Source organism: Mus caroli, chromosome 5 (assembly GCF_900094665.2).
Source record: "Mus caroli chromosome 5, CAROLI_EIJ_v1.1, whole genome shotgun sequence".
Lineage (NCBI taxonomy): Eukaryota > Metazoa > Chordata > Mammalia > Rodentia > Muridae > Mus > Mus caroli.
Genome location: NC_034574.1, coordinates 142,437,189 through 142,459,819, shown reverse-complemented (window position 1 = coordinate 142,459,819; position 22,631 = coordinate 142,437,189). Strand labels below are relative to the sequence as shown.

General features: G+C 45.8%; 1 protein-coding gene across 5 annotated transcripts in view; it reads left to right on the top strand.

Moving 5' to 3' along the window:
- Positions 1-17,650, top strand: part of Katnal1 (katanin catalytic subunit A1 like 1) — a 50,732-nt gene extending 33,082 nt beyond the window's left edge. For all 5 annotated transcript variants that reach the window (XM_021162446.2, XM_029477592.1, XM_021162447.2 and 2 more), the window contains 7 exons: positions 1,141-1,268; positions 1,609-1,714; positions 2,687-2,845; positions 3,596-3,722; positions 6,379-6,513; positions 15,081-15,207; positions 17,391-17,650. In XM_021162446.2, the coding sequence (XP_021018105.1) occupies positions 1,141-1,268; positions 1,609-1,714; positions 2,687-2,845; positions 3,596-3,722; positions 6,379-6,513; positions 15,081-15,207; positions 17,391-17,589 (981 nt within the window). In that variant the 3' untranslated portion in view covers positions 17,590-17,650. The remainder of the gene's footprint in view (positions 1-1,140; positions 1,269-1,608; positions 1,715-2,686; positions 2,846-3,595; positions 3,723-6,378; positions 6,514-15,080; positions 15,208-17,390) is intronic.
- Positions 17,651-22,631: the final 4,981 nt, after the last annotated feature.

Sequence of the window (22,631 nt, the reverse complement as noted above, 5' to 3'; positions counted from 1 at the left end):
GTGGGTCTGAAAGGTCCTGAGCAGAAGGAGGCGGGAGAGCCGGGGGAGGAGGCTGGATGTTATGACTGTGCTTGCTCGGGGCCGCTGAGTAACTCTGTGATAGGGCCCCAAGAGCTGTCCTGAAGGAGACCATTGAGTCCTGTGTGGTGACTCAGTAGCCGGGGAAAGCTTGTAAGTGCAGGAAAGTCCCAGGTCCATTTCGCCTGTAGTCTCTGTACTGGCTGCTTTGGGGATCTGTCAGCTCGGCCATTCACTGTGCTCTTTAAGCAGCTCAGTCAGCTGTGAAGCTGGAGAACCAAGGAAAGGGGCTGCTTGAGGAGGCAGGAAGGCCTGAGCTACATGTTCTGTCCCAACGATTACTGGTAAATGGAGCCGGATTTAGCATTTACATTTAATTTTAGTCAAAAGGCTGAGAAGTACCAGGCGTGGTGGCGCATGCAGCAGAAGCAGGCGGACCTCTCTGAGTTTGAGGCCAGCCTGGTGTGCAAAGCGAGTCTAGGACAGCCAGGGCTCTGTAGCAGAAAAGCAGAGAAGCCCTTAGTTGGCTTTCCCTGTTTTCCTTATCCATAAAGAAAGGAAAAGCAGTCGCAGGGTTGGGTGTTACATTAAATGAGCACCGTGTGAGATGTTGCGTCATAAGGCCAGGGCTCAGTACCTGACTTTCGCCTTGCACATCAGCAGTCTGTTCTCTAGCAGAGGCGCAGAGGCTTTGTATCCAGGGAGTCAGAGGCGGATCCTGTGAGGGCTAGTGAACTCTTACCTGGGACTGTCCGCCAAGGAGTGTAGCTGGGAGGAGGATTACACAAGCCTGTCCAGTTGAGACAGGTCTGCTGAGTTAAATAGGGTGGGATGGCATCTAGGCAATCAGAAGATCGCATTTTAAACAGCAAGAAAATAGTCTCTTAAAGCGGTTCCTCTGGACAGGAATGCAGCTCAGGACTAAGGTGCTTGCCCAGCACACACAGGCTCTGGGTTTCATCCCAGCCCCATAGACATGTGGACCCACATGCACGTGGACACATTTGTATATATACACGCACACATGCATGTGGACACATGTCATATATGGAAAGCTTGATGATGTCAGTTATGATATGTTATGTTGTCACTGGCCATAACTTCTCTTACTCACACCTCCAGGCAAGGAAAAATGTGCAAGATGGTGCAAGTGACAGCGAGATTCCCAAGTTTGATGGCGCTGGGTATGATAAGGATCTGGTGGAAGCCCTGGAGAGGGACATTGTGTCCAGGAACCCTAGCATTCACTGGTGAGTGAGCGTCTTGAGCTGTAGTAGAGAAGAAAACTCATCCTAAGGGTGGGTTGCTGTGGGTCTCCTGATGACGCCTTTGTCTGTAATACCCATCCTGTCAGCGTCCAACCAAGGATGCTTTCTATGTTAACTTGCTGTTGACACGCTGACAGAGTTTGCTCCCTGCATGTGTTCTAATTAATAACGCCAGGATGTTCTCGCTGATCATTTTCATATAGTAAGGATCACAATACAGTCTTATTACAAGAACAGTTTTGTAAGTAAGCAAATTTAAAGTAATAACCTGACCTTAAGTCAGAGGTGTGGCTTGAATAAGCGTGCAACTGTTCTTCCAAAGGGATGACATAGCAGACCTGGAGGAGGCTAAGAAGTTGCTCCGGGAAGCTGTCGTCCTGCCCATGTGGATGCCTGACTTTTTCAAAGGGATTAGAAGGCCATGGAAGGTGAGCATGTCTGGCAGTCTTGGAGTAGGGATGCTTGGGTAACCAAGGGCAACACTGCTGTGGACCTGTGTGCTGGCACCAACAGTCGGGCGACCGGGCAGCTCACGTTCACCTCCACACCTGGCTGGGAATTCGTAGTTTAGATGCTGCGGCCGCATAGCAAGAGAGATGGGCTTAGAGCAGAGAGGCTGCCATCTTCAAAGCCATGGGTTTCAGGGGCTGAGATAGAGGCTAATTTTTAAGAACGTTTGGATGTCTTTTTCTGTAAATATAAAGTTAAGCAAATTAAACTGTGTCTTTGTGTGTGTGTGTGTGTATAGGAACATGTGCACAAAAGTGCAGGTGACCCCACAGACCAGAAGAGGGTGTTGCATCCCCTACAGCTGGAGAACAAGAGCTCGTGAGTCTTATGTGGGTGCTGGGAGCTGAGTGTAGCTCCTTTGCGAGAGCAGCACACTGTCTTCACCACAGAGCCATCTCCTGGGCCCCAGGACAGCTATGCATACTTCCCACACGCCAAGATCATAGACGTGAGCCAACTTCCCACACGCCAAGATCGTAGACGTGAGCCACCGTACCTGCTCAGACCTCCAGTTATGAGCTTTTTTCTGGCTGCCTCTGACCCGAGAGAGACAAGAGCTGGCTTGTTTCCTTATTTGTTTGTTGTTTGTTTTTTGAGGCAGGGTTTCTCTCTGTATACCTGGCTGTCCTGGAACTCACTCTGTAGACCAAGCCCTGAACTCAGAAATCCTCCTGCCTCAGCCTCCAGACTGCTGGGATTAAAGGTGTGTGCCACCACACCTGGCATTCATCATTTTCTTGATACACTTGCTAAATGCACGGATCTCACCATGACAACAGGGGAGTAATGGTTTAGTGGGCATCCTCACGTATACTGGTATTATCAGATGATGGTAGTTTTTGGAAAGCATTTAAATATAGTGTGTTGTTTAACTCATCTTGAAATTTCAGGGTGTGCTGATGGTTGGCCCCCCAGGCACTGGTAAGACTATGCTGGCTAAAGCGGTTGCCACTGAATGTGGGACAACCTTTTTCAACGTCTCCTCTTCTACCCTGACATCTAAGTACAGAGGCGAGTCTGAGAAGTTGGTCCGACTGTTGTTTGAAATGGTAAGTGATTGATGCTGTATGCAGATTTCCAAACACTGTTTGACTGTATGGGCATTGTGGTTCCTCAGAATCCAGGTCTGTCCCTTGTGATCTTCTGAGAGCAGCATGGGAAGTTGTACCAGTTATTGACACACCATTCACAGTGGACTTTGTGGAATTCTTGGTGTGTCTTCAGTGGATCTTTCTCTATGAGATGGAAAGGGGCCTTTTGGCAGTGAGGGTGATTGGCAGTTTGGGCATCTAGCACAAGGATGAGACAGAAGACTTTAAAAGTCAGCTGGAGGCAGATCTGTCATTAGTTATTGATTTATTTAAAATTGTTGCCAGGAAGATTTTTTTTTTCATGATGGAAAATTTTCATCATAAAACAAGGAAGAATTGGCAGGCATGGCGGCGTCTGCCTTGGGCAGCAGACAGGTGGATCTCTGAGTTTGAGTTTGAGGCTAGGCTATTCTACATAGCCACTTCCAGACCAGTCAGAGCTGCACAGTGAGACCTGCCTCAAAATAATGACAAATAAACAGTAGAAACATATGAATCTCTGTGTACCTTTCACCCAGCATCACCAACTGTGTAAGTTTTATTATTGAATTGGCTGTTCCTAAGATAATCGTTAGTGGTGGCACTTTTAATAGACAAAGATTGCCACCTTCATTCACCACTATTTTAGAAGGAAAACCAAAAGCTACTTAAACATCCAGAGCACTTTACGAGATCACTGAATAGTCGCTTTCACATATTCTCCCCAAGGCTAGGTTCTATGCCCCTACCACGATCTTCATCGACGAAATTGATTCTATCTGCAGTCGAAGAGGGACGTCCGATGAGCATGAGGCAAGCCGCAGAGTCAAGTCGGAGCTCCTCATCCAGATGGATGGTAACTGTCACATGATGAGTGTCTCAAACTACCCATCCTTCTCAACTTTGTCTGGGTCCATGCTCTGCAAGTTCTCAGTGAACGGGTCCGAAAGCAGCTGCGACTCACTTTTAATCATTCGCTCAAACCACCCACTGGTTCCTGTATCCTAAGTATCCCAGGATCCTTACAGTCAACCACGCACAGGCCGGGTGGTAGGTTATGGAGCCAAGGCCTACCATGCCCACCAAGGCTCTAAAGGTGTGCCTGGGCCTTCAGACCACCGGAGGGCTCTGCAGGGGCTACACAATTTCAACAATAACACCAAGGCACATTTTCTGGTTTTGCTTTAATCCTCTCACAAGTAAGTAGTAGAGTATTCCAGGGTTCACAAAACCTGGGAGCGTCCCAAAGCATGGAGACAGAAGCAGAGGGAGAGGGCAGCTAGTCTCTTATTTACTCAAACACCGAGCCCTCTGAAAAGTCTTCCAGCTAAGACTTAGGAAGTTTTGAAAATTATGCTTTTCTTTCAAAAGATATGTTCTTTATCTTAATTTAATGAGTCATGGAGCCTTATTTTTACAATGAGTTAATACTTTGAACAGTCTGTCTGTTTGTCTGTCTATGTATGTATGTATGTATGTATCTACTTCCCTATCTGCTTACTTATGGTGCTGGGGCTAGAAACCTTGTGTCTGATAGGCAAACACCACTGAGCCAATACCTAGCCTTCTTATATTTTGGTTTCTAATGGCAAATATTAATAGATACAGTTTACACAATGATAGCCCTTTGGAGTTCCAGAGATTTTTAAGAACATCAAAAATTCTGAGACAAAACCTTTGAGACTAACCAGTTGCTACATCAGAGGCAAACAACTGCCTAGAAAGTCACACAGTGGTCCCCTCTGTGGCAGAAGGGAACTCTAGGTATAGGAGTCACAGTGGTCAGGTGGGAGGGCTGCAGCTTGAGAGGCAGAGGGGCTTTGATGCACTGGCCAGAATTGTCCAGAGAACAAGGAAAAGCATTTGGGGAGTCATGAAAGAGAGTTAGGGGTGCAGTACTATCAAGAGTCAGCTCACTCTGGTAGTTGTGTGAGAGACAAGAGTCTGTTTAAACAGTCCGAAAGAAAAGATAAAAATGTGTCTAACATATCCAGCAAGTGTTGTTTCTGATAATCCACCATCTTTGGACACCCAGTGTCTTGGTTACTATTCTGTTTCTGTGAAGAGACATCACGACCAAGGCAACTTACAAAAGAAAGCATTTAATTGGGGTCTTGCTTCCAGTTCCAGAGGGTAAGTCATTACTATCATGGTGGGGGTGCCTGGCAGGCATAGTGCTGGAGAGATGGCTTAAGAGCTCACATCTGATTTGCAACTTGGGCTGGGCTTTTGAAACCTCAAAGCCCACCCCCAATGACACACTTCCTCCAAGAAGACCACACCTCCTAATTCTTTCCAAACAGTTCCACAAACTTTGGATCTTGCAGTCAAACATCTGAACAAATGGGGACCATTTTCATTCAAACCCCTACACTTAGGATGGATGGTACACAATGCCAGGCTCTTAGAGACAAGCAATGACATTGTGTGCCAGGACACCTGGCCCTCACTCAGTCCATTTCATTGCCTATATTTAAAATTGGGGCCAGGGCATAACTGAATACACATTTAGCTAGCAGGATTTCATTCAACATTACTTATGGCTGTTTGTTAGTTGGAGAAATTTATTCCTCATAAGAATGATTTAAGAAGACATTTAGTAGTGACTTATTTATTATACATGTTGAACTGGGTTGCTTGAAATCTACTACTTTGACAATTATGTTTGTGAACTTATGTATGAAATGATATTTCACAGTGCATTGCCTTGAGCCAATTGTGTATCCTCAAAGTTTTTTTATTATTGTTATTGTTTTGTTGTTGTTTTTGAGACAGATTCTCTCTGTTTTGTAGATCTTGCTGACTTTGAACTTTCTACATAGACCAGGCTAGCCTTGAACTCACATAGATTCACCTGCTTCTGCCTCCCAGTCGCTGGGATTAAAAATGTGCACTACTACGCCCTGATAAAAGTTTTAATCCTAAAACTGTAATTGTGAAGAAGCAGACAATATTTTCTCTGGTCATAAAGCACTATGCAGTGTTTCAGCTGTTCTTTTTTTTTTTTGTTTGTTTGTTTTTTTTCGAGACAGGGTTTCTCTGTATAGCTCTGGCTGTCCTGGAACTCACTTTGTAGACCAGGCTGGCCTCGAACTCAGAAATCCNCCTGCCTCTGCCTCCCGAGTGCTGGGATTAAAGGCGTGCGCCACCACGCCTGGCTTCAGCTGTTCTTATTGAGAAATCCAACTAAATTACCAACCCTCCCCCCAAATAAATCAGAAAAGAGGCAGTTTATAGGGAAAACATGAGAGGATGAGTGGACCAGACTCCGAGTCTTCGGAAGCAATATGCATGGCTTTCTTACAGAAAGCCGGGAAGGAGCCCTGCCTTAGGCTGCTGGATTCTTCAGCTCCTTAGTTTTGTTCTATGTTGATGCGTGGTTTTGCCACGCTGCTATTGAAGTCACAGAGGCCCCACCAAGAGCTGTGGCTAACACTTAGAGATGCTGGCTGAGGGAAAGGATTTCAGTCATCGCCGTGACACTGACACCCCTCCCTGCTCCCTGTGCCCAGGAGTTGGAGGAGCCTTAGAAAACGATGACCCATCCAAAATGGTGATGGTCCTGGCTGCTACGAACTTCCCCTGGGACATTGATGAGGCTCTGCGCAGGAGACTAGAGAAAAGGATTTACATTCCTCTCCCGACAGGTATGATGCCTGCCTGCTGTCATTTCCTGTTAACCCTTTTCTTTCTTTCTTTCTTTCTTTCTTTCTTTCTTTCTTTCTTTCTTTCTTTCTTTCTTTCTTTCTTTCTGGTTTTTCAAGACAAGGTTTCTCTGTGTAGCCTTGGCTGTCCTGGAACTCACTCTGTAGACCAGGCTGGCCTCGAACTTAGGAATCTGCCTGCCTCTGCCTCCGGAGTGCTGGGATTAAAGGCAAGCACCACCACGCCCGGCGTCTTTTAACCCTTTTCTATTTATTTAAGTCTGCATCACTAGCACTTTGTTTGAAGACCTCTATGGTCCAAGTGATGGAAGTAGAGGCCACGTGACGTCCTCTGCATCTCAGGAAACTCAGCTTCAGAGCAGTGCCTGTGCTGATAAGTTTGGCACCACTTGAGTTCTTACTTTTAAAATTGGGTTTCACTAACCCTTATTTAAATCTTTATAAAAAGTTGTCTTAGGTGCTTTGAAAAGTGATTTCCTCTTGAATGTTGAAGTTTCCTTAAGCTGTTTTTATCTTTTTCCTTTGAGATGAATGTATATGTAATGAAAGGTGTGTATCCTAAGTGTTTGATTGGATGAGTTCTTTGAACTGTGTCGTCAAGTCGAATCGGCATCCTAGACAGGATGTGGGGACTTTCTGTCACCCCAGAAGGCCTGTGTGCCTCGGCCCTTCACCCAACTCTCCATTTCTGGTCCCCAATCACCACAGGCCAGCTTCTCTTTGCTAAGCCTTGCATACACAGGATCAGGACAGTGTAGTCACTGGGGACGCTCATCCTGCATCAGTTTCCTCTCTGTGTGATGTTGCTGCCGCCGCCGCCGTGTGTTGGTGCCCCGGCTGATGGACACAGGAGTTGCTTTACTTTCTGGCTGTCAGTATTATTTTTATGGATGACTGTTTTCAGGTCTTTGGGATTATGCAACTAGGATAGATGAGTCAGTCAGAGGGGAGGTATATGCTCAACTTTATAAGACTGATGCTGTGCCCACTTCTAACAAGGCACCTGTACTGAACTTTATAAGAAATACGCACACCTGAGTGGTCGTCCTGTGTTATATTGTCACCGTCATTATCACCATCAATAAATGGAAGTCCAGCTCTGCTGCAGCCTGGCCTATAGCAGCTGTCACCCATGTTTCTGTTATTTGCTCTGGTCCACGTGAAATGGAGTCTCACTGTGTCAGTCTGTGTTCTCTGAGGACTTAAGATATTGAGCTTATGTAGTACTTCCTCCCATTTTATAATCTTAGTATTTTATTCATACTTTATATAAATTCTCTTTACATTAGTTTTTTTTTTAATAATTTTTCTTCCAGTAGTTTGTTTTTCAATCTTCCTAAAGTTATTTCTTGATAGCCAGAGTACTTTAATTTGGTAAAGACCTTTTGTCAGGTTTTTTGTATTGTTTTGTTTTTTATTAACAGGGCTTCCTGCATCTTAGGAAATTTTGCTTGCCCCTAGGCTGCAAGGTTTTCTTCCTCTGTTGACTTTTAGAAACTATATTTAGCTCTGTGACTTTCCTTGAATTAATTGTGTGCGTAGGTTGGCTTTTATTTCTTCCATGTGTGTATTCCGTTCTAGAACCATTGAAAGGAATTTTCTCAATTTAATAAAAATCTTAAAAACTGGCATCTTGGAGAGTGTATTCTTGACAGTAGTGGAATTGAATTAGGAATCTGTAGGATATTTAGCTTACCCCAATATCTTACCTACTAAACAAGTTTAACTCTGAATAACAAAAGGGCCTAAGAAAATTGGAAAAATAGAAAATATTTTTTCTTGGTAGAAAAATATGTCACACTAAATATTGTGATATGAAGGTGACATAGTTTTTTAAGGTCTGTAAACATGTATATTAAAAAGGAAGGCTTGAAGCCTAGACAGATGGCTCAGCAGTACTGACTGTTCTTCTAGAGGTTCTGAGTTCAATTCCCAGCAACCACATGGTGGCTCACAACCATCTGTAATGGGATCTGATGCCCTCTTCTGGTGTGGCAGAGGACAGCTGCAGTGTAGTCATATACATAAAAAATTTTTTTTAAAAATCTTTAAAAAGAAAGAGAGAAGGCTTGAGTTGATACTATTTTAGCCTGTTCGGTTTCACAGGCAGCCATGGGGAAGCCCACATAGGAACTGAAGGCTTCTACTCACAGCCACTACCTTGCCAGTCATGGCAATGAGCTGCTTCTGGATTGACTACTCCAGGCCTGTAGTACAACCTCAGGAGATACTTTCTGTCCTATTTAGCTTAACTGTGCACTTGGCACAGCCCAGAGTCTCACAGCCTAGAGAAGGGAGTCTCAGTGGATTGCCTGTGAGCCTCAGATTGGCCTGTGAGCGAGTCTGCGGGGAGTTGTCTTGATTGCTAGTTGATGCAGGTGGGGCCAGACCGCTGTGGGTAGCACAGTTCTGACGCAGCTGGACCCAGGCTATATCAGAAAGCCAGCTAGGTGTGAGTCTGTGTGCCATCAAGCAGTGTTCCTCCACATTTCCGCTGGCAAGTTCACAGTGTACAGGGTGAGCTGCCATGGTAGAGACCCAGGAAGAGCTGATGCCACGGGCAGTTAAGACAGAAGCCCATCTTCCTCCAGGCTCCCTCCCATTTTCTGGGTGAGGCCAGTGTTTTAACTATCGAAGCCTTCAGTTGAAGAGGTGAGGCCCAGCCACCCCTCAGAGCAGGTGGGAACTCAAGTTACAGATGGTTGTGAGTTACTGCGTTAGTGCTGGGAACCAATCCAGGACTCTCGCAAAGTCACCAACTAAAATACTGGCCTCCAGAATAAAACTAGGCATACCCTTTGGACACTTGGTCCCAGCCAGGCTGAGCATAAAGATTAGCCATCACAGACCCCAAGCCAGACATTCTAGATACGCTGCTTATGGATTCCTGACTCATGGAAACTGTAAGACTAATACATTACTTCAGGCCTCTGTATTTCAGTTTAATGTTTACTCAAAATAAGGTTGTCATTTCCTACTTTATGATAGCCATTCTAACCTTTAGACAACCCTGTTTCTAGTCACTGTTGTTCAGTTTTCTTGATTTATTTGCATATTTCTTCTTCTTTCTTCTTTCTTCTTTCTTCTTCTTCTTCTTCTTCTTCTTCTTCTTCTTCTTCTTCTTCTTTCTTCTTCTTTCTTCTTCTTCTTTCTTCTTCTTTTGGTTTTTTGAGACAGGGTTTCTCTGTGTAGCCCTGGCTGTCCTGGAACTCACTCTGTAGACCACGCTGGCCTCGAACTCAGAAATCCACCTGCCTCTGCCTCCCAAGTGCTGGGATTAAAGACGTGCCTCACCACTGCCCAACTCTTTTTTTTTTTTAAAGATTTATTTATTTATTGTATGTGAGTACACTGTTGCTGTCTTCAGACACACCAGAAGAGGACATCGGATCCCATTAATGATAGTTACGAGCCACCATGTGGTTGCTGGGAATTGAACTCAGGACTTCTGGAAGAACAGTCGGTGCTCATAACCACTGAGACACCTCTCCAGCCCCCCCATTTTTCTGTTTCTTAATACACCGTGTGATTTATATCGTATGCTTTATATTGTAGAGCGTCTGGGTATTGCTTGGCTATAAACTGTGTTCCTGCTGGCACTCAGAGGCAAAACTAAGAAAAACTCATCTTAAAATTCTTGGGGCTGGAAAGATGGCCAGTGGTTTAAGAGCACTGGCTGCCTTTTGAGAGAGTGCTGGGTCGATTCCCAGCACTAACATGGTAGCTCACAACCATCTATAACTTGAGTCCCAGGGGATCCAAAGCCATCCGCTAGCCTCTGCAGCATTATACACCCAGGGTCATAGCCAGACAAGCAGGTGAACACCCAGACATGAAAACGCCTGGCCTCGTGACTTCGCCTAAGATTGTAGTTGTTTACCATAGGAGGGCGGGTCTAGTGTCAGTTGTCCCTCCGTGGGTAGAAGGGGAAGCCTTGCCTATGAATTTTGGAACTGTACTTTTGTAACCTATTACTTGATCTCTCCTGTGACTTGACCTCCAGGCTAGCTAACATAATTAATTGGTAGAACTTCATCTCACAGGCCCTCCTGTATGTCACCTACCCTAACTGTCACTTTTATTCTGCTACTTTTAATAATCTTATGACTTAAACACATTTCTTTTTCTTACAGTAGGGCTTAATTACTGGTTGAGCTTACGAGACAATCTTACCTAAAGCAGTGGCTGAAGTGCCTCCACTTAGAGACTCAGCCGTCATGACTGTCAGAATGTGTCTCTGTGCCAGTGACCTGAGCATGTTTGTCCCAAAGGCCCCAGGCTCATTTCCATCTCCAGAACCGGTGCCTGAGGGAGAAGAGTTCCGAGTTGTGCCCTTTTCCCCCAAGCATTGGAAGATGCTTGTCCGTTGTCCCCCACTGTGACTGCTCGCGCCCTATTGTCTCTCTCAGCTGGGTGTGCGTGAACTTGGGGCCAAATCATTTATTAGCTTTCTCTGTTTGTTCAATAATTGGCAAGTCAAATGCTCTTGTCCCCACTTCTAGGAAAGAGACAGGACATCTTCAGAACTCAGCATTCCCCAGAGTGTCCCCCCAAGCACACTCCCTTCCAGGCCTGCTGCTAACCGCTGTTGTCCCTTTTATAAAAATGATTTATTGTTTTTCCTTGTAATTATATCACTTAATAATATATTTCCACACAGTTTTATTTCTTTTGCAATTTTACATAAATTCGGTCACAAAATGGTGTCTGTTGGTCTGCTGCTTTTGCTCAGATGCTTCCTCATGCAGATGTAGTTCCACTCTGGAGCCCTGTGTCATTGCATGCAGATGTAGCTCCACTCTGGAGCCGTGTGCCGTTGCATGCAGATGTAGCTCCATCCTGGAGCCGTGTGCCATTGCATGCAGATGTAGCTTCATTCTGGAGCTGTGTGCCATTGCATGCAGATGTAGTTCCATCCTGGAGCTGTGTGCTATTCTCATGTGTTCATTTTTAGTTGCTATTGTGAGCACCATAGCCTGGTTGCATTAAACAACAGAAATCCACTTGCTCATGAAGTCACAAAGTCCAAGACCAAGGTGTCATGGAGCCCAGGTGTGGGGTGCATGCCAGGGTAGATCTTTCTCACATGTAAGTGTTGGAGATACCAAACCCCCCTGTTATTTAGCAATGGGATAATGGAGAAGAGGAAGCTCTGCTTAAAGCCATCATCTCCATCACAGAGCTGGTTCTGCATGCAGGGAAGGAGCGACAAAGGAGAGAGGAATCCAGGGAGGAATTTGGGCATTCCTGGGCACCACAGAGGTCCCTCAGGGCCACAGGCACTGCCTCTCCTCATTCCTTTGGTGGTTGCTGTGGCTGGTAGGGAACTTTACCTTGAAGGGGACTAAGAGACCAGGCACATCTCTGTCAGATTAACCCTGAACTAGGACACGATAGTTCTCTAATACTTAACCTATCTATGTGCAGGATGAGTGGAATCTGCCCAGAGGATAAGCCAGCCAGGACGACAGACATAGGAGGAAGGGACAGATGCCAGGTCTTCTCATCCTGCCATGGGACATCTGTAGACCCAGGGGAAGACCGTGTGTCCTCCTAGAGTGGCTGCCCAGGCTCTAGGAAAGGAGCTGAAGCCACTGTAGACAGTCATGCTGTAGTACAGGTATTGTCCAGCAAGGCTGTGCGGAGTCACCAACAGTGTAGACTGGCTGTGTGTCCCGCAGAGTGAACGTGGTTATGTCACCTGAGCAAGTGAGGAGAAAGGGATTATAACGCTTTCCTCAGGATCAAGGCTGTGTAGACATCTTTTACTCTGAGACCCTTCTCTTTGCCTGGTAGATGCCATCTTCCTCTGGTATCCACACATGACCTCCCTCCTGAGTACATCTGTGCCCTAAACTCTCTGTAAGAACACTGGCTACATTGGGTTAGGACACAGTCGCATGATCTCATCGTGTCTTTTAAGAAAACTTGTCACGGGCTGATGAGATGGCTCTGGTTAAGAGCACTGACTGCTCTTCCAGAGGTCATGAGTTCAAATCCTAGCAACCACATAGTGGCTCACAACCACCTATCTTGAGAAACAAATGAGAAACCTTTGGGCTGGGGTGAGCAGGGCCGGAGCAAAAGGGAGAAAAGAAGAGGAGAGGGGGAGGGGGAGGGAAAGGAAAAAGGAAAGGAAAAAGGAAAGGAAAAAGGAAAGGAAAAAGGAAAGGAAAAAGGAAAGGAAAAGAAAGGAAAGGAAAAAGGAAAGGAAAAAGGAAAGGAAAGGAAAAAAGGAAAAAGGAAAGGAAAAAGGAAAGGAAAGGAAAGGAAAGGAAAGGAAAGGAAAGGAAAGGAAAGGAAAGGAAAGGAAAGGAAAGGAAAGGGAGATGGAAGGAAGGAAGGAAGGAAAGAAAGAAAATCTGTCACTAAGTGCAGTCAAACTCCAAAGGACTTGAGGTTAGGACTTCAGCATAAGAATATTTGGGAACATGGTTTTTGTGATAATAGGAATCCCCAATTCAAGTGTGTTCTACATGATAAGTTCTTCCCTTGTGCGTCTGTGGTGTGTGTATGGTGTGTGCATAGCCACATGCAGGTGCTCATGTGTGCGTGAGTGCTGTGTGTGTGCCTCTGGAGGCCAGAGGTCAGTGCTGAGGGTCTTCCTCTGTCCCCCTCCTCGTTCTCCCTCACTTGGAGCTTGTTGGCTGACTAGACTAGCTGGCCCGAGAGCCTTCAGGACCTGTGTCTGTCCCGCCCAGCTCAGGGATGGCGGTTCATGCTGCTTGCTCAGACTTTGATGTGGGTGCTAGGTATCCAGACCCGGTCCTCATCTTCCATGATAAATGGTTTATCTGCTGAGCTGTCTCTGCGGCCCCAGTGCTCCTCTATAAAAACCTGTATCTTGAGAGTGCTCCCTGAGATCATTAACTGTTTTCCTCGTTACCTCCTGAAATAATATAATCTCACGTTTATTTTACATGTAATGCATTGGTGCTGATTTTTGTGTATAGTGTGGGGGAAACTGGATCCCATTTCCCTGGGGATAGGTTTGCTTTTCTTCATTGCCCAACCCACCTGTCATCACTGGGAGCCTAGCGCCTACCTCAGTCTCATTTCTGTCCCACTGATCTGTTCATCTCCAGAGAGTCCCACCGGCAGGCATGATGCTGTTGCTCTGCAGGCCATCGGATAAATGGTCAGCAGCAACTCGTCCTACCCTGCTGCTCTCCCAGAGCATCCCGGGTCATGCCACTCTGTGAGCAGACCTCTTCAGACATTTTGTGGAAATGCTTTGATGTTAGGAACTGGGGGAAGAATTGTAAGTGTCATGAAAGATAGCACTAATAAAGATAAACAGGTAAGGGCGGACTCTGGTTAGACAACGCTGAGGTGCGGTGTGAATGTAGGCCATGATGGGGTAGATACCAGGAAGCCAGCAGTCAGGGGCACTGCACTTTGAATTGTGTTTCAGGTACTTACCGTGGCCCTGCTGCTGTACGCCCTGATAATAGTGAAAGTGTGCATATGTGTCTTTGTTCTCAGGAAATGCACGCTCATGAGAGTGTGGGTATAATGTTACCTGCAGCCAGCTCTCAATTTACACGTGTGTGTGTGTGTGTGTGTGTGTATGTGGGGTGTGAGGTAGGGAGCTGGAGTGGTACTATTAGCCTCTAGTGAATGGTGAAGAGATGTAAATGATTTTTAGCCTCTAGTGAATGGTGAAGAGATGTAAATGATTTAAAATTTCTTAAAATAATAGTTGAGGAAATTTAACTTTCTTTTGTATCTTAGGAGAGACCCAGGTAAACCTGTCATGGCCTGTCATAGTGTTTCGTTCAAGCAGGTCTTCCTCAAACTATAGCAATGAGATGCCAAGTGGCTCAGCACAGAGCTGTGCCCACGTCATGGGAGGAAGCCATGCTGGCACCAAGTGCCCCTGGGCTAGCGCCCTAAGGAGGAACTTCACTGGAGGATGCTTGTGCTCGCCGTGTCTCAGGAGCTCTTCTGAACCTTGGACAGGAGCTCCTTAACCCTGTCATCAGGGCTATTCTGCGGAGTTACTCCATTCTGTCTCTTTTGATAAACTAGACCAGATAGTTTTTCTATTTTAAAAGTAATTCTATGTGTATAGGTATTTTGCCAGCCTGTATTAGAACCACATGCATTGCAATGCCTACAGAGGCCAGGAGAGGGCAACAGGTCCCCTGGAACTGGAGTCACAGATCATGTGTCAGCTACATGTGGGTGCTTGGAATTGAATCCAGGGCCTCTGCAAGAACAGCCAGTGCTCCTGACTGCTGAGCTGCCTCTGCAGCCCCCAGATGATTTTACTTAGAAGCAGTTCCGGTGCTTGAAGACAGTATTACTCTTCCGTAGAGAGCTCAGAGCTGGTTCTCCCAGCAGGCATCTGGTGTCTATAAGGAGAATTGCGTCCCATCAGGTTTCAGTGACCACATACAGAAGGTAGAGAGACTGCATTGCGTGGCAAATAGAAGTGCTCAGGGTCTCTTCTTTCCACTGCTCTCCTTTTCTCTTTTCTGGATGTTAAAATGGGATCCCAGCAAAAGGAGTAGTATGTTTACATGAGCCATTCTATCTTCCAACAGCAAAAGGAAGAGCGGAGCTCCTGAAGATCAGCCTCCGGGAGGTAGAGCTGGACCCCGATGTCCACCTGGAGGACATCGCCGACAAGACGGAGGGCTACTCGGGTGCCGACATCACTAACATCTGCAGGTGTGTCTTGGTGACCTGTGGCCAGTTTTAGGTGTGCAGGACTCCTGGCCTTAAAGTCAGTGCTGTTAGCCCCAAACCTGAGGTCAGCACCCTGTTTTCTGGAGGTTTGCACTTATTTTTTTCTTTTCAAATAGCTTTACTTTCTTTTTAAAAAATTATTTATTTTTTAATTATAATATAATCACTACAACATTCTTCCTTCCCTTTGCTTCCACCAACCTGACTGCCTGAACATGAATAACAACAGCCATGCTAACACCCAGGCAGCAAATCTCAGGAGACCTCAGTGGCCTAGATGGAGAACAGCGGGCAGCCAAGGAGTGCTGAGCACAGAGAGACAGTCTTTCTGTGTGCAGGGCACAAATGGCCAGCTCTAAAACACACACAGCATTGTATCAGTACAGAGTCCCTTAACACACACTGACACGTACATAATGTTAATACACACAGACACGTACATAATATTAATACACACAGACACGTACATAATATGATGACTTTTGCTTTCGCTTGCTCAATTCTGGATACCGGGTCCTCCCTCTGTTGCTCAGACTGTAAGTTCTTGCTGCTCCTGCCTGTGTCTCAGAAGTGCTAGGATTACAGACACTCTCTTGGGGTATTGGCTCCAAACATAGGAGGCTTGACAGTGCGGGGCAAGTGCTCCACCAGCGAGCTCTCTCTCCTAGACTTTTGGTTGCTCTAAGAAACACTGTGTCTTACTTGGCAACAATAGCTGAGTGACCCCTTAGCTAATCAGCTTCAGGGTGGAGCCCAGCCGAACTATGGAAGCAATAGTGTGTAGCTTTATTGAGCAAATTTGGACCACATGAGGATGAGCAAAGTTGATCAGTTTCATCGATACAGTTTTCAGTTCCCTTCCATTTTAAGGACTCCGTGACTTTAGATGCATCACTGGGAAAAGAGAACTTTTAGTTCTTATGTGGAGAAGTCTGCCTACAGTGCTCCACACTTTCCCTTAAAGCCTTGGCATCTGTCCCTCTGGTGTTTCCTGCTAGTGGTTTTTGGTGGGTGCATTCCAGTCTAGAGGCCTCAGGCTCACTATAGTTTCCACAGCCTCTGTAGTAAAACCCTGGCAGACCTGAAGGTGTGGCTGGCTTGTCCTTCCTGGTCGGTCTTGTGAGGACTCAGCCATTTCTTCTAAAGCTTTGTGTTTGTTTACAGTTGCTCAGGAGAAGCGTCCCACAGACATCCCGAGGCAGCCTGCATAGGGAGATGCTCACATCCCTGCCTTTACACCACGCCGAGGCTGTACACTGACTTATTGGCTATAGAATTGACTCATTTTAACATTAGCCAGATGTTCATTCCAAGTGTGCAATTCTGTATTCCAAAATTGATTTCCTCTTCCTAAACTTCCAGGCTGATTTTGAGGCACAGAGAAGAAAACCGGGTACTAGCTGAGCTTGTCCCAGGCCTCCGAACACTCCTCAACGCCTATCCTGTTTTGGGGTGTGTGTGTGTGTGTGTGTGTGTGTTTGTAGGTGTAGACTGTGTACAGATGCCTGTGCACATGTGTGCACTTGGAGACCAGATCAATCTTGGATGTTGTTTCTCAGGTGCTGGCCACCTGAGTTTGTTTATATGGTTGGTGACTAAGGGTGGGTTGCTTTGCTTTGCTGTTTTGTAGGGTCTCACTGTATCTCTAGCTGGCTATGTTAACCAAGTTAGAGCCCAAATCATACAGGTCTGCCTGCTTCTGCCTTCTGGATACTGGACTAAATGCGTGTACCATCATTCCTCGCCTCACCCTGGTTTTGGAGACAAGGTCTCTCAATGTCCTTATGCTTGCCAAGTAGGCTAGGCTAGCTGGCCAACAGGCCCCCAAGGGATTTCTTTTTTCACCTCCCCAGAGCTAGGATGACAAGCATATGCCAATATACCCAGCATTTTGGGGGGTTTAGGAATTTAACCCCTCCCTGGTCCTCATGCTTAGAGAGCCAGCACTATTCCAACTGAGCCCTCTCTCCAGCTTTTGCATCCATTTTGAACCTCTTCTGAAACTTCCAGATGTGACTGGAGACTTCTAAGTGGTATCATGAAAGCACATATGAAATAGTCCTCAGAACGTTTGTGTAACTTGGTGATAGAACGTCTGTGGTAACTCTGTGAAGTGGTGAGAACAGGTGCAGGGATGGCTGCTGACTCCTCTTCTGTGATTACAGGGACGCTTCTTTGATGGCGATGAGACGGCGCATCAATGGCTTGAGTCCAGAAGAGATCCGGGCCCTGTCCAAGGAGGAGCTGCAGATGCCTGTCACCAGAGGGGACTTGGAGTTGGCTCTTAAGAAAATCGCCAAGTCTGTCTCAGCGGCAGACCTGGAGAAGTACGAAAAGTGGATGGTTGAGTTTGGGTCTGCGTGATTGGTCAGCTCTTCCATCTCTGGGAGTTTTCTTTATGAAATGTGAAGACATTCCTGAAATTAAAAAAAAAAAATCTGGAATTTTTAATCAGAGAAATCTTCACTTGAAGGCCAAACCAAAACAGAAATGCCAGAGGTACAGAGAAATGTAGTTGAGAAACAAGGTATGATCATACAGTCTGCTGGCTTCAGGCTACCAAACCTCATACTTGTGGTACAGAATAAGAGAGCCAGTGGCCCGGGCTGAAGGGGCAGCTCTGTGCAGGGAGGGCCTTGTTTACAAAGCATTGGCAGAGTTTTCTTGCCCATACGTGCACTGACTGTTAGTTTGGAATTGTCACTTTGAGTGGAATGATCATGAGTTCTTCAGGAATGATCTTTAAATCTCTAGAATCTAATACTTCCTGTTAGAGTTGACAATGTAGTTAGTGTACTCACTCCTCTTACTTACCAGTTCCTCTGTTAGCTGCAGCCTTACATCCACCAGGGAAGAGTCTCTGACCGACCGCTCCGTTGACATTTGCCCAGTGTTCTCCCTGGCCTGTAGTCTCTGTGCCGGGGCCTCTCCTGCTTCCTTTGGAATGATGGGAAGAGCCCTTCTTAGTTAGCAGCAGCCTTCAGCCTTTGAAGTCCTCACCCTTCCTTCAGTATGCTCAAGTCAATATGGCTATTGTTTTTTCTCACCTCCAACACTGTGTGCTTTTGTAGAATTTAACCTGTTTAGGTCGGTAATCTGAGTTCCAAACAAGACTAGTCTTCTAGGCGAATGCAAAAGAACCTTGCCCCTCTTCTGCATGTGAGCATTCTGCCAGCATGCATGTCTGTATACCACATGCATGCAATGCCTGAGAAGGCCAGAGAGGACATTGGGTCCCCTGGTTCTGGAGTTACAGGGTGTGTGACCCACCATGTGGATGCTGGGAACCAAACCCAGGTCTCTACAAGGGCAGCCAGTGTTCTTAACGGCTGAGCCATCCCTCCAACCCCACAAACAGAACTTGTGCATTCAGTGGGACTAGAGCAGACATCTGCCATGCTCATTAGATGTGGAGTTAGCCAGGAAGGAGGATCTCAGACAGGGGGCGCATGAATGTGGTCACACGCATTGTGCCCTGATGTTTGTTCTCTGTAATTAATTACACCTGCCCTTCTGGATCACCAGGCAACCTACGCTTCAAAAGTTTGTCTAATAATAGCCTGAATCTCGAGCCTATTTTAAGCTATATACTATATACACCTTAGAGGCACTTTTAAAAACTCCTAGTATGTTGCTTAAGATATTTGACCCCTTTTCTTACTAAAACCTATAAATGCATCATGCTCTTTCCAGGAGAGATAAACCCGACCCTCTAAACTCTTGGGTTCATCTGATTACTGTAAATTTCCCCCTTTCTTCTGAGAGAGAGTGAAGGGCCCCAGCAGGCTGACCATTGTGCAAACAGCGGAGCATAGCAGACATGGCACTGACAGGTTTTACCCTTTACCCCTCTCCCCCACTGAGCTGTTAGCTCACTCCTGAAGCTCACTGCCAAGGTCTGGCCCCTTATTCACTCACTGACTCATTCCTGAGACCGAGCAGCAAGGTCTAGCTATCAGAATTCATTATTTCGACTAACCTAACTAACATAACCAACCAGATCTTACGAGCACGTTCTCGCTCACGCTAAGACAGAGCTCCCCCCTTTCCTCTTACAATTAACACCTGCAAAGCTATTTACTGTTTCTGTGCAATTCAGATGCAGCCACCGTTCTCTCTGCCTTGTTTAATAAAGGATCTCTTTGCATTTGGCTTGTGCTTGGACGGAGGTGTTTGGATATGGTCTGTGCCTAACCCGGGGCCCAGAGGGGAGCATCCCACAGTACACAGGTCCCTTTGTACGGATTATAAAACTTCAAATCAAAAGACATTTGTAATGGGACTAATTTTATAATTAGACTGAGAGACTTTTCCTTCCATGAACAAACTTGCTTTTATTTATTTACTTTGAGGAAGAGCCTTACTTTGTTGCCAATGCTGGTCTTCAACTCCTGGGCCCAGCTGTTTCAGCCTCCCAGTAGCTGGGACTGATTACTGATAAATGCTTAAAATAAACAACTAATGTGGAAGGCTGAGGCAGGAGGATCCGTAGGAAACAGAAACAGCCCAAATGTCCCCCAGCTGCTGAAAGTATGATGAAAATATCACACACACACACGAAGTCTGAAGCCAGCTTGTGTAGACTAACAAGGCCCTATGTTAAAAATCAAACAGAAAGAAACAACCCCACTCAATCCTCTTGTTGTATTTCAAAAAGAAAAGGAAAGAAAGAAAGAAAAGAAAAGAAAAGAAGAGAGAAGGAAGGAAGGAAGGAAGGAAGGAAGGAAGGAAGGAAGGAAGGAAGGAAGACCTTCTCTCTAACCCTGCTGGTTGGCAGACCTTTCCTGGCTCTGGCATTACTTACCTTTGCATAAACCCATTTTTTTTTTTCCTGAATTCCTCATGCACCCGCAGTGCAGGCCTGCATCTATGCTAGGGTTGGTGGTGGTCTGTAGTTAGTAAGTCAAATGTGCACTGCCTCCATCCCTCCCTCCTCACACACTGTCAGTAGACGGCACAGATCTGCAAGAGGCCGGCCACTCAGATGTCTCTCTCCTGTAAGACATGCTGTCCACACATTGTCACTGCCATGGCGGCAGGAGGCATGTTACTCTGCACACAGTAGGAAACAGGAGCTCTGGGGCAGCAGCACAGGGACTGGTGTGTGCACAGTTGTTTCATAGTCCCATCATGGGCACACCGTGCTGGTTACCCTCTCTGTGTAGATGGTTGGGTGGAGGCTGCATGGCTTGCCAAGTAGTGCTGGACCCTGAAGCTGTGGCTGGACATTTTCTTCAGTAACTGCCACTCCTGGCTTCTGCTACAAAAGCACGAGTTTAGTTTATAACTGGAGAGACAGCAATCTGTGTGTTTGGAGAAGAGAATATACAGAAAGGTTTTCCCCTTTGCTTTTCTTTTGAAACCTTTGATTGGTTTTAAATTGTTTAAAAGGAGTTTTAAACAATTAAGCAGTTTGTTTAAACGATCAAACAATTGTTTGTTTAAACACACCATTAAATATAAATCGATTAAAGATCTATTTCAATGCACCCACTTTATCATTTTTGTGCCACAGTTATACATGTAATTATGCAAAGCATACACGCAGGTAATGCGATTACTGTGAAAGCCTCCATAGCTTCCTTTTTAAAGGAAGTAAGATAATATCAGTGAGATGTCCCAGACAAATGGCTCTTTAAGGGAAGCTGTGGCCTCCTTCGTTACGCAGGTTAGAAACAGGTGACATCACAGGCCTTTCACCCATGAGTTCCATCCTTCAGTAGAGTGATCCCAGGCAACACACAGCCATCAGAAATGCCAGACTGGGAGCATCCTGCCGGGGCCTTCACAGGAGAACCTGGGTCACAGTTCAGTCACACAGCTTTCTAACTTTCAGGGAGTTCACCAAGTGGGGTGGAGCAGGGAAACCGGCACCCAAAAGCAGTCAAGCAGGCACACGGAGGCCTAAAACAAGCAGCCGCCCAGGAGTATGTGTGAGCCCAGTTTACAGTGATAATTGTCGCTGATTATCCCTGTGTGTATTGTGACTCTGTGGGGAGTCATTGCCTCCTTAGCTCTTGGGTATCTGAGTTCATGAGGCTTCCTTCCTTAGATACACTGCAGGATCAGGCAGGAGTCTGCCCAGGTAACCTCCTCCTTGCCCCACTTGAGAGGCAGGCAAAGAACTGGGCCTGTCATTTGCATAGTGGGCTTGGCTCTGGCCTCCTTAGTGAGGTCTTTTTTGGTCTCTACACACACACATACACACACACACATACACACACACACACACACACACACACACACACACACACTGGCCCCCCAATAATAGTACATTTCCACTGTTTTCTTATTAAATATAGATCACAACTAGGGTATGCCTTGTGCTTTGGGATAAAATGTTAGGTGGGAGTCAACCTTTTCTAAGAAAAGATCTAACTGTGGCGAACTGGAAGAATCTGGACTATTCCAGCTTTCTAGTGTCTTTGTTTTGTTGCTTAATGTTTGAATGTACAATGTTTTGAATTTGTGACACATATAATACTTATGTGAATCTAAGAGTCCACCACAACAGAAGAAAATAGGACCAAGTTGAAGGATGCATTGGGGGCAAATTAACCCTCACCGGGACTGCACTGATATTAAAGTTGAAGGATGGGGGTGGGGGGGGGACTAACCCTCACAGGGACCACTCATCCACACTGATCATTTCTGCAGTTTATTTACCTCATAATTACTACATGTTTACTTATTTATGCTTTTAATTTAGGCTTTCCTTATTTATTTAATTTTTGGGTCACTTGCTTTTGATATTATTTCTTAACGTGGAAACCGAGTATTTAAAATATTAGATCTGTATGGTGATATGTTTTTACACATTTACTTAGTAGTAATTTTAATTTTTTACCAGTTTTTTTTTTGAAAAATGTAGTTTTGATGATAATTCTCATTTCAGGTGCCTTGTTAATAAAAACTTATTAAGAGGATGCTTTGAGATCTTTTCTGCTCTGCTTTTCTCGAACCTTAAGAAAACTAAAAACAGAATTAAAACCTGGATATTGGCTTAAAACTAGCGGTAACGCTAATGGTATGGGATTGGTATGTTGCCACCGCAAATGGGGGTTGATGCAGGGACGTGTGCCTTGAATGGCAGAGGGAGAAGAAAGCTAGCTCACTCTTCTTTCCAGCTCCCCCAGCTCTCCCCTCTCCTTGCTCTTCCTGCACTGTGATCTCTCCCCAAAATTTTTTGGTTTTTCGAGACAGGGTTTCTCTGTGTAGCCCTGGCTGTCCTGGAACTCACTTTGTAGACGAGGCTGGCCTCAAACTCAGAAATCCGCCTGCCTCTGCCTCCCGAGTGCTGGGATTAAAGTTTTAACACTTCCAAAAACCGTTTCTTGGATTATCAGACTTTATTTTTTAGAGAACTTTAAGGAAAACATGAACAGAAATGGTTCTTATAGTTCCCA